Source organism: Vipera berus, assembly GCF_964194415.1.
Source record: "Vipera berus genome assembly, chromosome: 3".
NCBI classification, from domain to species: Eukaryota; Metazoa; Chordata; class Lepidosauria; order Squamata; family Viperidae; genus Vipera; species Vipera berus.
The window spans coordinates 169,477,001-169,491,757 of record NC_138204.1 but is presented as its reverse complement, the minus strand read 5'-3'; the positions used below and the strand labels follow the sequence as shown (position 1 = coordinate 169,491,757).

The following is a 14,757-nucleotide window of genomic DNA, read 5'->3' as shown; positions in this document are numbered from 1 at the left end:
GGTGAGGGGTGACATGATAGCAGTGTTCCAATATCTCAGGGGCTACCACAAAGAAGAGGGAGTCAAGCTATTCTCCAAAGCACCTGAAAGCAGGACAAGAAGCAACGGATGGAAACTAGTCAAGGAGAGAAGCAACCTAGAACTAAGGAGAAACTTCCTGACAGTTAGAACAATTAACCAGTGGAACAACCTGCCTCCAGAGGTGGTGAATGCTCCAACACTGGAGGTTTTTAAGAAGAGACTGGACAGCCATTTGCCTGAAATGGTATAAGGTTTCCTGCCTGAGCAGGGGGTTGGACTAGATGACCTCCATGGTCCCTTCCAACTTTATTATGATTATGATTATTGTTATTGTTATTGTTATTAATAGGCTCCCATTATTTATTGTGCATAGGATAAATATGTATGTGTTCTTTTGGGGGCTTGCTTAATAGTGATCTGATCCCTTAAAGTTCCAATACATTTATTGAACTATTGAAGTACTACTTTACACTTTTAAAGATAAAGAACACTGACAACAACAACAAAAGGATGTACAAGGTGCTCCAGATCGGTGAGATTCTCCTTCCATCGATTAAAAGGAAAAATAATGGTGCTAAATTACTGGTGTAATAACTTTGATTTGGGGTAAAGGTTTATCAAGATACCCACCTGCTTGTATGTAACATCATGAAACAGGTTTTAATTATTCTTGTTATATTTGGATTTATTAACAGAAGGAGACACCACTTGCAAATGCTGCATTCTGGGCTGCAAGGAAAGGAAACTTGGCACTGCTTCAGCTGTTGTTGAATAGTGGGCGTGTTGATGTGGACTGCAAAGATAGTGTAAGGGCTTTCTCCATGGAAAAACATATGATTTGCCTCTGTTTTCATAATACACTGTGATAGGAAAGACACAAATACCGAGGAATGTTTTGGTGTTAGTTTCTAACTTTTGCTTAAAAGGAATTGCCAAAGAATTTTAACTGCAGTTCCATGCTTGGAACTTTCCATATTTTTCTCTTCCTTAAAGAGAATATCACTTCCCCCCCCCCCCACATTACTGACTTACTGTTAACAAAGGGGTGGGGGGGGATTTGAGTGGGAATTCCAGAATTGAGGAGTGCTATTTGAATGAAGACTGTGAAACAAGGAACAGGATTGGAAAGTGCTAATGAGTGCTATAGCCTTAATTCGTATGTTCTCTCACTATTGCTTCTTTGAAAAGTTTGAAACATTTCCGTCAAGATGATTTGAAATATTATGCTTCTTGACTTATAAACTTTTGTTTAGCAACTGTTTGAAGTTACAATGGCAGTGAAAAAAATCCAGGATTCAGAGTAGCATTTGGATCAATATAAAGTAGTCCTTGACTTACAGTGGGAATTGGAACCAGAATTTCCATTGCTAAGCAATGTGATCACAAACTGTGATAGCATATCTCAGTGATGGCAGCCCCAGCAGTCTGGTAGCCATCAATAACTGAATCACATGGACATTAAGCAGCTTCTGCTGACTTTTAATAACCAAAGTCAATGGAGAAGCTGGTAGGAAGTTGCTGAAAGGCAGACTGTGCCGTGTGTGTGTGTGTGTGTAGGAAGCAAGGGATAAGGTGTGTGAAGTTGCAGTGAGGTGTGCTAGAAGTGTTGTGTGGAGTGGGAGGGTACAAAGGGGTATGCAAGAGGTGCTGTATGGGTTGGAGAGGGGGCCACAGCCATGTGCTATTGGACAGGATGACACAAGTGCAGAGGAGCTGGAGGAAGGTGCATGGGTGAGGAAGACTTACCTCAGCAACTTGCAGCTCTCCCTGCTGGCTTCCCCACTGAGTTTCTGAGGAAGGTAAAGTTTTCTGGGGAAAATGGAAGGTCAAAGAGCATCAAAAATGTGGAAACATATATGCAATAAATAAAAAATAAATTATATCGAATGTAGGGTCTTTGGTGTTCTCTGAGCTTGATTGTTTTCTTGTAGACATTTCATTATCCAAACTAGGTAGCAATGCTAGTAAGGAATGGGGTTGGCTCTCAATTTATATTCTAGTGGCTTGCCCTGTCAGTGTTGATGGGAATGTAGCATACTAATCAATTAAAATCCTCAAAAACATCCTAAGTAAACCAAACAATCCAACATCCCCAGAGGGAAAAAAAGGAGTCATCTACAACCAACAGTGTAAAGACTGAAACAGCCACTGCTTAGGACAAACAGGAAGAAGAAAAGCAGAATGCATCCATGAACACCAAGTAGTAATCAGAAGTAGAATAGAATAGAGCTTGAAGGGACCTTGGAGGGCTTCTAGTCCAGCCCCCTGCTCAAGCAGGGGAACCTATACCACTTCAGACAAGTGACTGTCTAGCCTCTTCTTAAAAATCTCCAGTGATGGAGCGCACACAATTTCTGGAGGCAAGCTGTTCCACTGGTTAATTGTCCTCCCTGTCAGGAAGTTTCTCCTTAATTCCAGGTTGCTTCTGTCTTTGGTCAGTTTCCAACCATTGTTTCTTGTCCTGTCCTCTGGTGCTTTGGAGAATAATGTGACCCCCTCTTCTTTGTGGCAGCCCCTCAAATACTGGAATGCTGCTATTATGTCTCTCCTATTTCTTCTTTTCTTTAGACTAGCCAACCCCAAGTCCTGCAGCCGTTCTTCGTATGTTTTAGTCTCCAGCACTTTGATCATCTTAGTTGCTCTTCTCTGAATTTTTTTCCAAACTCTCAACATCTTTTTTGTGATATGGTAACCAAAATTGGCTGCAGTATTCCAGATGTAGTCTTACTCGAGGTTTATAAAGCGGTACTAATACTTCGCATGATCTTGATTCTATGCCTTTTTTGGCTGCTGCTGCAAACTTCTAGCTCATAGTCAAGTGATCGTCCACTAGGACTTCAAGGTCCCTCTCACAGTTGCTGTTTTTAAGCCAGGTCTTGCCCAATCTGTACTTGTACCTTTGATTTTTCCTGCCTAAATGTAAAACTTTGCTTTTCTCCACATTGAAACTCATTTTGTTGGATGGGGTCCATTGTTCAAGTTTGTCAAGATCTTTTTGGGTCCTGAGTTTGTCTTCTCGGGTGTTGGATACTCTGCCAGTTTAGTGTCATCTGCAAACGTGATGAGTTCTCCTTCAATTCCCTCATCTAAATCATTTATGAAGATATTGAAGAGTACTGGGCCCAAGATGGAACTTTATGGTACTCCACTGCTTACTTCTCTCCATGTGGATATAGTGCCATTGAGGACTACTCGTTGGGTACGGTTTGCCAGCCAGCTACAGATTCATCTAGTGGTGATGTTGTCTGTTCCATTTTTCTAGCTTACCAAGGAGTAGGTTGTGGTCTACTTTATCAAATGCCTTACTGAAATCTAAGTATACTACATCCACAGCATTTTGCTGGTCTACTAGATTAGTCACTTTATCAAAGAATGAAATAAGGTTGGTTTGGCATGATCTGTTTTTAACAAACCTGTTCTGGCTACTAGTTACAACTATGTTTGCTTCTAGTTGTTTACAGATCTGTTTTTTGATTATCTTTTCTAGGATCTTTCCAGGTATTGATGTTAAACTGATTGGTCTGTGGTTTCCTGGGTCCATTTTTTTCCTTTCTTGAAGATGGGAACCACATCAGCCCTTTTCCAATCCTCATGTATTTCCCCAATGCTCCAGGATTTTTGAAAGATATGGTGCAGTGGTTCTGAGATAACATCTACCAGCTCTTTCAGAACTCTGGGTCAAGTCCTGGTGATTTATATTCGTCAAGGTTGGATAGGTGTTCTCTTACCATTTTCCTGCTTATTTTAATTTTTGTTTCTAATTTGTTTTTTGCAGTGGTTTTTTTTTTGTATGTTGGGCTGTAGTTTCTTTTTGTGTGAAGGCTGATGCAAAGAATGAGTTAAGCAGCTCTGCTTTCTCCCTGTTGCCTGTTACGAAAACCCTTTAATTTCACAACACATGAACAGTCTTAACCATAGTTTCAACTGGAAACATGACCATCTTAGATCAATCCAAGTCAAAAATGCTAAAGAATTCCTTGAACCCTGGCATCTGACAAATTGGCCATCAATAGACACATAGACATAAACAACATCTACATGCTGTGCAGAAAGGACAATGAACAAGCCAAAAAAGGAACAAAAATACCAAAACACCTTTCCATCAGCAATCAACACCCAGATGAGCATAGATTAACATCAAGATTAAATCAGTCAAGAAGTAAATAATACCACAATCAAGGAACTGCCAAACAAGCTAACAATAAACAGTCCAACCAAATCAAACTCCTACCAACTCTGACAGGGCAAGCTACTAAAATATAAGTTGATGGCAAACCCCATTTCCTACTAGCACTGATGATGTTACCTAGTTTGGGTAATGAAACATCTGCAAAAAAAACCAAGCTCAGAGAGCACCAAGGACCCTTCTTTTCAACCCTGAGCTACAAATACTCTCTTTTATTTTATTGTCTATGAGCATATTGGCGTAGATTTCAACAGTGTAAAATACAGACTTGCCCAAAAGTATTTTGTCTTCTATTTGAGCCTGAAGCTACAGAGAAAATAAAAAGAGGCTCCATTTTTAGGACTTATTTACATATTTAAGGTATTTACTATATTGCTTTGTGCCCAGCTTGGTTCAACAGCCCTTATGGTAGCATCATACTATGGCCACAAAGAATGTGTGCGAGAACTGGTGCTGCAAGGAGCTGATATTAATCTTCAGAGAGAGGTATGTTAACTTCTGTATTTAAAAAAGAAGAATTATCCCTAGGGATTGGTTTAATTAAAAATTCAGCACCCTATTGCATATTTCAAATGTGCTATAGACATTAAGCATAATTTTATTACTTAAAATATACTTTTGTATACCTTTTATTACTAGAGTCTCACAAATGCTATCCCATGATCTCAGTAATCAGAGATTCTTTGATCTAGCAAGGTTTCCACTTGTAGAATGAAAGGAAAACTGATTTGTTTGTTCTACAAATGGCTTTTCCAAACTCCACCTACTTCAGAATATTAGGAGCATCTTCAGGAATATGTTCCTTCCCATTCTGCTGATGGAAGATCTTTCATATTCAAAGAACCTATAAATAAGCTGAGTGACTTCATAAGACACAACCTAATTACTGCCCAGAAGATTAAAATTTCGTCCTGGTTTGTATAGATAGCTGACAAAAGGCCTGAAAATTCAGGCACTTGCTGTTAGGTTTCTGTATAGTCAAGGGCGATGACTGAACAAGAGATACATTTTCCTAAGAATGGGGTTGCTAATAACCCTTTTTAATCCTCAATTTTCTATGGTCTTTAAGTCCTTGCATGAGAAGGGTTATAGGATATAATGATAAGGAAATCATTACTGTATTCCAATTAATCTTGTTCAGAGGCAGAATTTTCACTATATTTGTATACTTTTAACACATTATAAAAATTGTTAATCTCATTGCCACCTTTTTCTCAGCAATGCTCCTTTGTCCTCCATGAAATAATGTGTCAGATGTTAGATGATTTATATGGCTGCCCAACTCATAGGCAGTTTTTCATTATTGCATGTCATTATTGGTGGTAGGATGCATCTGTCCCAGGGCTCTTAAAGGCACAGATGCCATATGAGAAATGGCTTCCTCAGTGATTGGCTAAAAGCTCTTGTTTCTTTCTGCTGTGATTAAAATCTTATGCCCAGAAAGTTTTTGCCTGCAATGGACATAGTTGATTGGTATGATATACTTGATGTGATTACTGCATGGATACATAACTCCAGAGAACTGTTTACCATCAATAACTATCACACTTGACAGGAAGAAAGCACAAGGCAGAAATAGTGGGAAATAAGAGGGTGTAATTGATTGATGCATAAAACTCACTGGCAAAAAAGAAATGAGAGTGTAGATGATCTTCAATAGTAAAATATTTTTGTGCTTACATGTAGTCTGTTCAGACTTTATTTTCTTGAAAATATTAAGCATGGTCTTAACTTACCATGTATTTTTCTCATTATTAGTAGGACCTGTCTACAAATCTAAGAGCAGATAATGTGAGTGTTGGTTACATAGCTATATTAGAATTGAATTAATCTCAAATCAATGTATGGAGGCAGTGAGCATTTGGATGAACAAAACAAGTTCAGACTAAGTCCTACAACACTGACCTGCTTGTTGCCAGCAAACAAAGCATTACCTGGATGACTGAGAATCTCCATAGACATTGTAAATAACTAATGAAGAAAGATTGATCTTTATTTAGTTGACAAGAACGGAGGCTGGGGGAATGGGCAAAGTTAACTATGTTCCTGCTCCTAACCTCCCAGAGTTGCTGGGATATGGATAGCATATAAATGTAATTTATGGACATGCCTTTCTGATACATGAAGGAAACATCATGGAATCTTCAAAAGAATAATCTGATGGGAATGTCTTAATTTAGGAATGGTTGCTGCTAGAGACTTCTGGTTTAATTCAGCACTTCCATCATCATATTTTGTATGAAATGCCCTGTCATATTTGCTAATCTATGGGATTTCTGATTCTCATTTTAGACCGGTGCCACTGCCCTATTCTTCGCTGCACAACAAGGCCACAATGATATAGTGAAGTTACTCTTTGAATATGGAGCTTCCACAGAATTCAAAACCAAAGTAAGAAGTTATACTTGGCTTCAACATGTTGGTGAACTTAGACAGGCAGGCAGGAAGGAAAGGCAGCTGTTTTCTTCTGATCCAAGGCTTGGCATGGAGAACTGACAAGAGGCCCACAGAATTAATTTTGCTTCTCTCTGTACTGTTCTCTGGCAGGACGTTAAGTTGTGTATGACTCTTGTTGCTCAGTTTTCATTATATAAGTATCACTCAATTTGTTTGTTATTTTTGTCATTTCAATTGGAAAGGGCAAAGCCACAGCTGATTATGAAAGCAAACTTTAAAAAAGAAATGCTTGATTGACAGATTGGAAATATATGAAAGTCACAATTACAGACTATATTAGCTCAATTTAGAAAACAAAGCAACACTGCATTTTGTATTTCTTAGGGACAGGAAGTGTTCCCATAGGGTGCTGTAGGTTGTCATAGAAGTGTTCCCATATGATGCTGTAGGTTGTCATAGCATGTTAGCTGGGAATGATGGAAGCTGTAATCCCACATATCTGGAGAAACTTAATTTGGGGACAACTGCAGTATATAAACATCCCACCTGAGATTTTCTTACTTTTGCACTAAATAGGAGGCACCCAGATCTGGAGAAATTGTTGCCATTGTAGATTTCTGCAGATCACCTGTTGAACTACTTTCTCTTTGCTGCAAAGGAGCCCATAACTGTGCAAATGGAGGAAGAAACTGTGCAGTGCTAATAAAATAAATAAAATAAAATATATCCACAAAGTAAATCCACCAAGGGGACAGAGAACATCAGCCATAACCTGTGAATAGTAGAATCTTTGAATCTTGTGCCACAATCTACAGTAAGTAATGTGGCTCAAGGGTCTTGCCAATCAGATTGCAGATCATTCAAATAGGACAATTGTTTTCTCTGTTCCCATAGTGTAAGGAAGTGGATCTGATTAAACCAGCTTTGGCTTCCTCCTTCAGTTATGTGTTTTTGGAACAATGACATTTTGTCTGAAAAGGCCAATGACAAAAAACTGGACCCTGCTACAAGGAAAAAAGTTAAAAATGAAGAGGGAGCCAGGCTGTTCTCCAGAGCACCTGAGAGCAGGACAAGAAGCAACGGATGGAAACTAGTCAAGGAGAGAAGTAACCTAGAACTAAGGAGAAATTTCCTGACAGTTAGAAGAACTAACCAGTGGAACAACCTGCCTCCAGAAGGGGTGAATGCTCCAACACTGGAAGTTTTTAAGAAGAGACTGGACAGCCATTTGTCTGAAATGGTATAGGGTTTCCTGCCTTAGCAGGGGGTTGGACTAGATGACCTCCAAGGTCCCTTCCAACTTATTATTATTATTATTATTATTATTATTATTATTATTATTATTATTATTATTTACTTTTAATTAAATGAATTGCACTTAATACAATTACTTAGCATGTATTTCATTTTCCTCTTCTATTATTAGTTTAGTGGCATCTTTTTGAAGGACCACTGCATCCTAATCCAAAAGTTTTGGAGACACAGTCTTGGAACTACAAGTTGTGCACCCCTGACTTGCATTAAGTGTTTAGTTGTTTCTGACATCCTGTTCCATTAATGTGGAAACTGCATTTGACAGGAAGTAACCCATTGATTCACTACCTGTTTTCTAGGACTGCATGTAAATAGAAAGTTGGCTGCATTTATATCAGAAACTCCTAGCATTTGTTTACTTAGAGATTCAGAATATAGAGTTTGTGGGGCTTAATGTAATATAAAAAGTGTCATCAGAAGGAGCTTTCAGCACTAATATAGTAATATATTGCTGTTCAGCTTATTAGTTGTTTGTGCCCAAAATATCTTGGAGGAATTCAGACTACTATGGACTAATCAGCTCAATATGCACAGCATCTATTGTATAACTTATACATTTGCTTTCTGGCTGAAAAGGTCTCTTGTGCTTCTTCATCATAGCAAACCCATTTTTTGGTAATTGTTCTGTGATTGAGCAAGTCTCTTCATTCTGAGATCTTTGTGTGCAGTTGTTCTAAGACTGATGTAATTTCTCAGAGTTTCCAGCATGTTTGCCAGCAGCACCAATGCTGTTTCAGTTTCTAATACACTGCAGATGTGACCAACTTTTTGCCAAATGTAATATGAAAAGTGGAACTCCACACTGGGCATAATGAGAGATAGTACATATATTAATATGAAGCACTATATACTACCGTGTTTTCCCAAAAATAAGACCTTACCGGAAAACAAGGCCAAGCATGATTTTTCAGGGTGCTTGTAATAAAAGCCCAACTCCAAAAATAAGCCCCAGTTAAGATTGTCAGCCAGACAGACACATTTAGTACCGTATTTCTCCAAAAATAAGACCTAACTGAAAAATAAGCCCTGATGTGTCTTTTGGAGCAAAAATTAATACAACACCCAGTCTTATTTTGGGGGAAACAACGGTATCTAACTATTTCATTTTTGCAAAGCTGCTTAGCCAATTAGATAATCATATGTGCCTGTTATGGAAGAATTGAATTTTGCATTGTTCTCCTAAAACAATGTTGTCTTTCTACACGAAAATATAGGCCTGCAATTAAAGAAACATAGGCTATACTGCATATTTCCTTAATAAATAGGAAGGCATAAGGCATAGCTCTGTGGCCCCCTAAATTCAGGTTGAGAATAGTGGTTAGCTATTCTTGAAACATTCCTCTCATCTATAGTCAAGAATTGAAACAGCTCAGTTCTAGTTCTTCTGAACTGAAATTGAACTGGTGTTTTCCACTTCTCCCAGCAGAAATTTTGCAATTTGAATGAGATGCAAAGTTGTATTCAAGTGTAACTGATTCAGCAATGTGATGGGTGTGGCTCGCCCAGCCCTTATTGGCCATTCTTGGCTAGTGCAACACCTGCCTTTGCTGCCCTTAGCGTGATAGTTCACCCTACTAGCCTACTAGCATGGATGCTGGTACGTTATTCCTTCTTGTCCATTTTGCTTACCGTATATACTTGAGTATAAGCCGAATTTTTCAGCCCACTTTTTGGGCTGAAAAATTCCACTTCGGCTTATACTCCAGTCAACAAAAAAACTTACCGAGGACTTGTGCGCGGCCGAGGCTTTGGTGCTTCCGGGATCGCGCGCACCTCTCCCAAGCCACCGCCGTCCGAGACCTGCAGGTCTCCGTTCCTCCGCGCCCTGCCTGCCTGCTTCTTTCAGCTGTCTGCCCATCAGCTGTCCATAGGGATGCTGCAAAGCTCTCCTTCTCTAGGCCTTGGACTCCCTCCTGGCTGAAGAGTAGATGAACCAAGCCAGCAAGGAGACAAAATGTTTCTGCAGCTGTTTTTCCTCTGAAGGTTTTTTTTGTTTTTTTTTTTAAAGTAATCTCCGAAGGTTATGCCAGAAAATGGAGGACGCTGGGTCTTTGCAAGCTTTAGCTGTCCGCCTGGCTGCCTGAAGGCCGCCCTTTTCAGGCAGTCTGACAGACAGCTAAAACTTGCAAAGACCCAGCGTCCTCCATTTTCTGGCACAACTTTTAGGGATTTATTATTATTATTCCTACTACTACTATTACTACTACTACTACTTCAGGAGTAAAAAGTTGCAGAAAAAAATTCTCTCCTTACTAGCTTAGTTCCTCTACTCTTCCATCTGGAGCCAAGGTAAGATTTTAAAAATGGATATTGGTTGGAAGGCAGAGGGAGAGTTTAGTTTTAGCATCTAAAAAAAGGGGGGGGGGGAAATCAGCGAGTACATCCCAACCAGCTTTTTATGTTTTTGTTATTGAAGAAATATGGGGGAGGGGGAGGGGTTCTGGGGTGGGTTGGGGAGGGGATAATATTGTAACTTCAATAAAAATTTTCAATAAAAAAAAAAGAAATATGGCTTTCTGGGGGAAGGTGGGGAGGGCGTTAAGGAAGGAAAGGGTTTTTGGAAGCTCGTCCTGAAGCTGCCTTTTGTGCAAGGGGCCTTTTCTCAAAGCCTAGAGAGGCAGCTTTGTTGCCTGCCTCCCCGTAGACAGCTGATGGGCGAACACCAAAAGCTCCAAAAGGCTAGGGAACTAGTCCCAGAACACCTTGGTAGGAGGAAGGGCAGAGGCAGAATTGGGAAAGAGGTAAGACAGGGTTTTCCTTCCCAGATGTTTCTCTTTGGCAAGACAGCCAGCTGTGCTGAAGCCCAGTATCTGGGGGTGGGGGAGACCTGAGGCAGGCGGGCTGGTGCTTGCATTAGGCCTCCCAGGATCCCAGAGGCTTGCAGAGCGCGGATCCAGCCTCCGAGGCATGCAGAACGGCGGATCGGCTTATACTCGAGTCAACAACTTTTCCCAGTTTTTGGGGGTGAAATTGGGGGTCTCGGCTTATACTCGAGTCGGCTTATACTCAAGTATATACGGTATATCCTTTTGCTAAGAAACTTTTGCTTCAACTAGCCTTGCACTTCTTTCTACTGACCCACTGTGTGGGTGATTTTCACCTTGTCAATATTCATGGCAGTGGTGACTCTGACTCTTTTAGGACAAACCTCAAACTTCAGCAAGATTTATCAATCTTTCAACACTGGTGCTGACACAACATGCCAGAGATCTTTTGGATCCCCGTCCATTGTAAAGTGATGCAGTTGAAGTGGGACTTCTGATTCAGCCAGCACCTCTTCCCCTTGACCTGTCCATACATTGCAAAGTTATTGTTGGTTGAAACAAGAAAGCTTCAGCCAGTCTCACCTCCCCTGAATGGATCATAAGGAGATCATGTGGAGTATTCAGGAGATAACAGTACATGGTCTTGTCTCCCAGACTGCCTCTAAAGAACATGGAGAAGTGGTGTGGAGTAGGAGCTTTAGTGGGATGTTGCCTACTCCCCCAAATTCAGTTTTGAGGAAAGGATAAATCTACCACTCTACCCAGAACCTGTTGGGTTCTACCTTCTATTTGAGCAGTTGGTAGACACTTTCTCCATCGGCAGGGAAATGCACAAGTTGCTGCATCTTAAACTACCCCACAGTAAACTGTTTTCATAGTGCCATTTATGATTATTGAAAAAGACTACAGCCCAACTGTTCGTAGAGAGCCAATTTGTGCTATTGTACTTTATATCAACTCATGGACTGGACAACACCTTTAAACTGGCTATCTGGATGAGGATAAAACTCCTGAGAGCACTTTTAGACCAGTGACATTATTCAGGTAATCTGCAGCATGCATTCGAACAAAAAACTGAATCTTACCAGTGTGTAGGGTAGATAGGATATTTTGCAGTTATATAAACATGTTGGGAAAGGTAAGTATGAAGATATTTTGCAGCCTGCATGTGTGATAGGAGTAAAAAATGGAAATTATTTCCTATCATCTCAAGCTCCTGGAAGATTTTTAATGATCAGGGCAGAATTTTGTTTATGCTATATATTCTATGATGCTCCATTTAGTATAAAATCAGGGCAGAATATGCATGCAGTTGTCATACAGGGACAGGTTTAACAAAGGAAAAGAGAAATGGGGAAACAGCTGTAACTTTACCAGATTTCCCAACTTTAATCTGCTATGGAAACTGTAGCCGTTATAGAATTGAGTGAGAAATTTTATGAGGAACAGTGTTCTGTAATGGCCATGGTTTGAAATAAGGAACGAAGCATGATGTGGAATGACTTTTATCGTAAAAATGCAAGTTTGCTCGAAACACAAATTATAGGACATTATAAGAAATGCAAGTGTGAAGCAATGAACCTTTCTCATAGCTTTTCTGTGGTCTGTCACTAAGGCCACTGTTTCCTTAGGTTCCAAAATTAAAAGTAAGCCCTACTGATGTGGTTGGTATGTGTATAAGAGAGAAAATAAAATAAAGGGAAGCTTTCAACAGTTTTGGGGAAATGGCTGAGCTTTGCTTTTGCTTTGCAAAGTGAATCTAGCCATAGTTCTGTAGAAAGCCTTATTTAAGATCTTCTATTGTTTCTTACAGTTTGGCCTTAAATGACACTTCTTAATCCTGAAAGCCAGGTTTCTGCTAGAGGAAGGAAAGAGAAAAGCACAGCCAAATTTTCCCCTTTAAAAGAGGCCACTGAATATAAATCTATATGGGGGAATATTGTAGTAAATGTAAAACAGTAGGAATAAAATGAGCATAAAATATTAAGAGAGGTCTGCTTCCAGTTAAGGTTCAAAATGTGATTTCAAATAAATAGGAATTAGGATGTATTTTCAGGGAAGCAAATAACTTTCCCTTGTATCCATTTGTATTCTTTTCAGGATGGTGGTACTGCTTTGTTAGCTGCTTGTCAATATGGGCACATGAGAGTGGTGGAAACCTTACTAAAGCATGGGGCCAACATACATGATCAGCTTTACGTGAGTGTCCTTGAAATCTTCTTTTCCATCAGTGGTAAAAACTGTTTCCAGGATTCCATTTTTTTAAAGTTTTCACAAGAAAAATCTTAGAATGAACATGGTCTGTAAAAGTACGGAAAACAGATCCCTCTTTTAATCGAAATAACACATTCCACCAGTACACACTGAAAAGATGGCTTGTAGAGGTGCACTAATGTCCACTGTTCTTAGATCAAAATGTTTATCTAAAGGCGTGTGTGTGTGTGTGTGTGTGTGTGTGTGTGTGTGTTTTTTTCTCATAGAACGCTCAGAACGGCAGGGCTAGGCAATCTTGGCTCTTTTTTATGACTCGTGGACTTCAACTCCCAGAAATCCTGAGTCAGCCATGCTGAGGGGAAAGGGAGAGGTTTCCAAGCTGAGCCATGCTGGCTCAGGAATTCTGGGAGTTGAAGTCCTTGAGTCATAAAAGAGCCTGCACTAGAGGAGGAAAATTATTTACAGGGTTACTTCTTTAGGAACTAAACTTTTAGAATCTAAAACAGCTAATTCAAAAAAGCCAACAGGAAAGAACCTCACATTTTTCATCTGCTTCTGTCATTTGGAAGGTAAAATTAGATAACAAAATAATCTATTTCCTATGTTAACATCTCTGCAATGAAATCAATAAAGATAACAGGAAAGAAATGAGAAACATTTTTCTCAATGTAATATGTCTAATTTAGCTGATGCTAGAAAAAAATAGTATCTTTTGTACATACTCTTGAAAACTATTTTGAATCTAATCATCTATTACAACAACCACTTTAAATTAAACAATTCTTAAGAATGAAATATACTTAATTTGGACTTTACTTTTACTGTTTGGATTGTTGTGTGTTTTGAAAAATAGATTATTTAGAATCTAGTTATGTTGCACTTCAGTCTTTAAATAATTAACCTAGTATATACATAACAATATATGATGTTTTCCATGGTGAGCTTAACATCAATAACATTTATTAAAAAGGCTAAAATAATTTCTGGTGGTATTATCTGTACATTAAAATTTTGTTTAGTCACAATCTTTCACTTTTCACATTCTGGAAAAGCAGTGGTCATGTATCCTAGGAAAAGATGTTACATATGTGCATAAGCGTACTCAGTAGCATATGCCTTTTTAAAAATATCAAACATGCAAAGAAACAAAAATAAGTCCAAAATATCTGTATTACATGCAGAAATGCCAACTTTGCAACCAATATTTCTCATTCATAACTATGGCACCCTAAGGATACCTGCATACATGCAAATGCTTCTCTGGGATCAGTAACACAGCAGGGATTGCTTTTTTCTTCCAGTAACAGATTGCTGGGAAATACCAAACATGGCCTTAAGAATTCCAATGTTTGTTACAAATTTTTCTGGATGTGGTTGGAAAGAGGCCTAGAAATGCCAGCACAAATACATCACACTTGCTGAACGTGCACACGCAACTAATTACAATTTTAAATTATATGTAATATATTTATTTATTTATTTATTATTTTGACTTCTATACTGCCCTATTCCCGTAGGACTCAGGGCGGTTTACAGGGCAATTAAAACCATACAATACAAAAGTTAAAATAATTTTAAAACAAGTAATTAAATTTAAGCCCCAAAATTAAAACTTTAAAACCCAATTAAAAACCCCTCAGTCTAGACCAGACAGCTCAAAGAGCCAAGTTTTAAGGTCCCGGCAGAACGAACGGAGGTTGGGGGCAGTCCTAAGTTCCATAGGAAGTTGGTTCCAAAGGGCAGGTGCACCCACAGAGAAGGCCCTCTCTGTGGGAGTCACCCGCCGGCAGTCCTTCACTGGCGGTACCCTAAGAAGGCCCTCGCTGCAGGAGCGCACAGGACGATGGGGAGTTGATGCCG

The 14,757-nt window shown here is 39.3% G+C and overlaps 1 protein-coding gene across 3 annotated transcripts in view; it reads left to right on the top strand.

The window, feature by feature from the left end:
* Positions 1 to 14,757, top strand: part of ANKRD29 (ankyrin repeat domain 29) — a 40,444-nt gene that overhangs the window by 5,455 nt on the left and 20,232 nt on the right. For 2 of the 3 annotated variants that reach the window (XM_081323002.1, XM_081323004.1), the window contains 4 exons: positions 717 to 827; positions 4,595 to 4,693; positions 6,500 to 6,598; positions 12,784 to 12,882. In XM_081323002.1, the coding sequence (XP_081179128.1) occupies positions 717 to 827; positions 4,595 to 4,693; positions 6,500 to 6,598; positions 12,784 to 12,882 (408 nt within the window). Of the gene's footprint in view, positions 1 to 370; positions 828 to 4,594; positions 4,694 to 6,499; positions 6,599 to 12,783; positions 12,883 to 14,757 lie in introns of all 3 variants that reach the window. The other variant, XM_081323003.1, reaches the window with a different exon arrangement.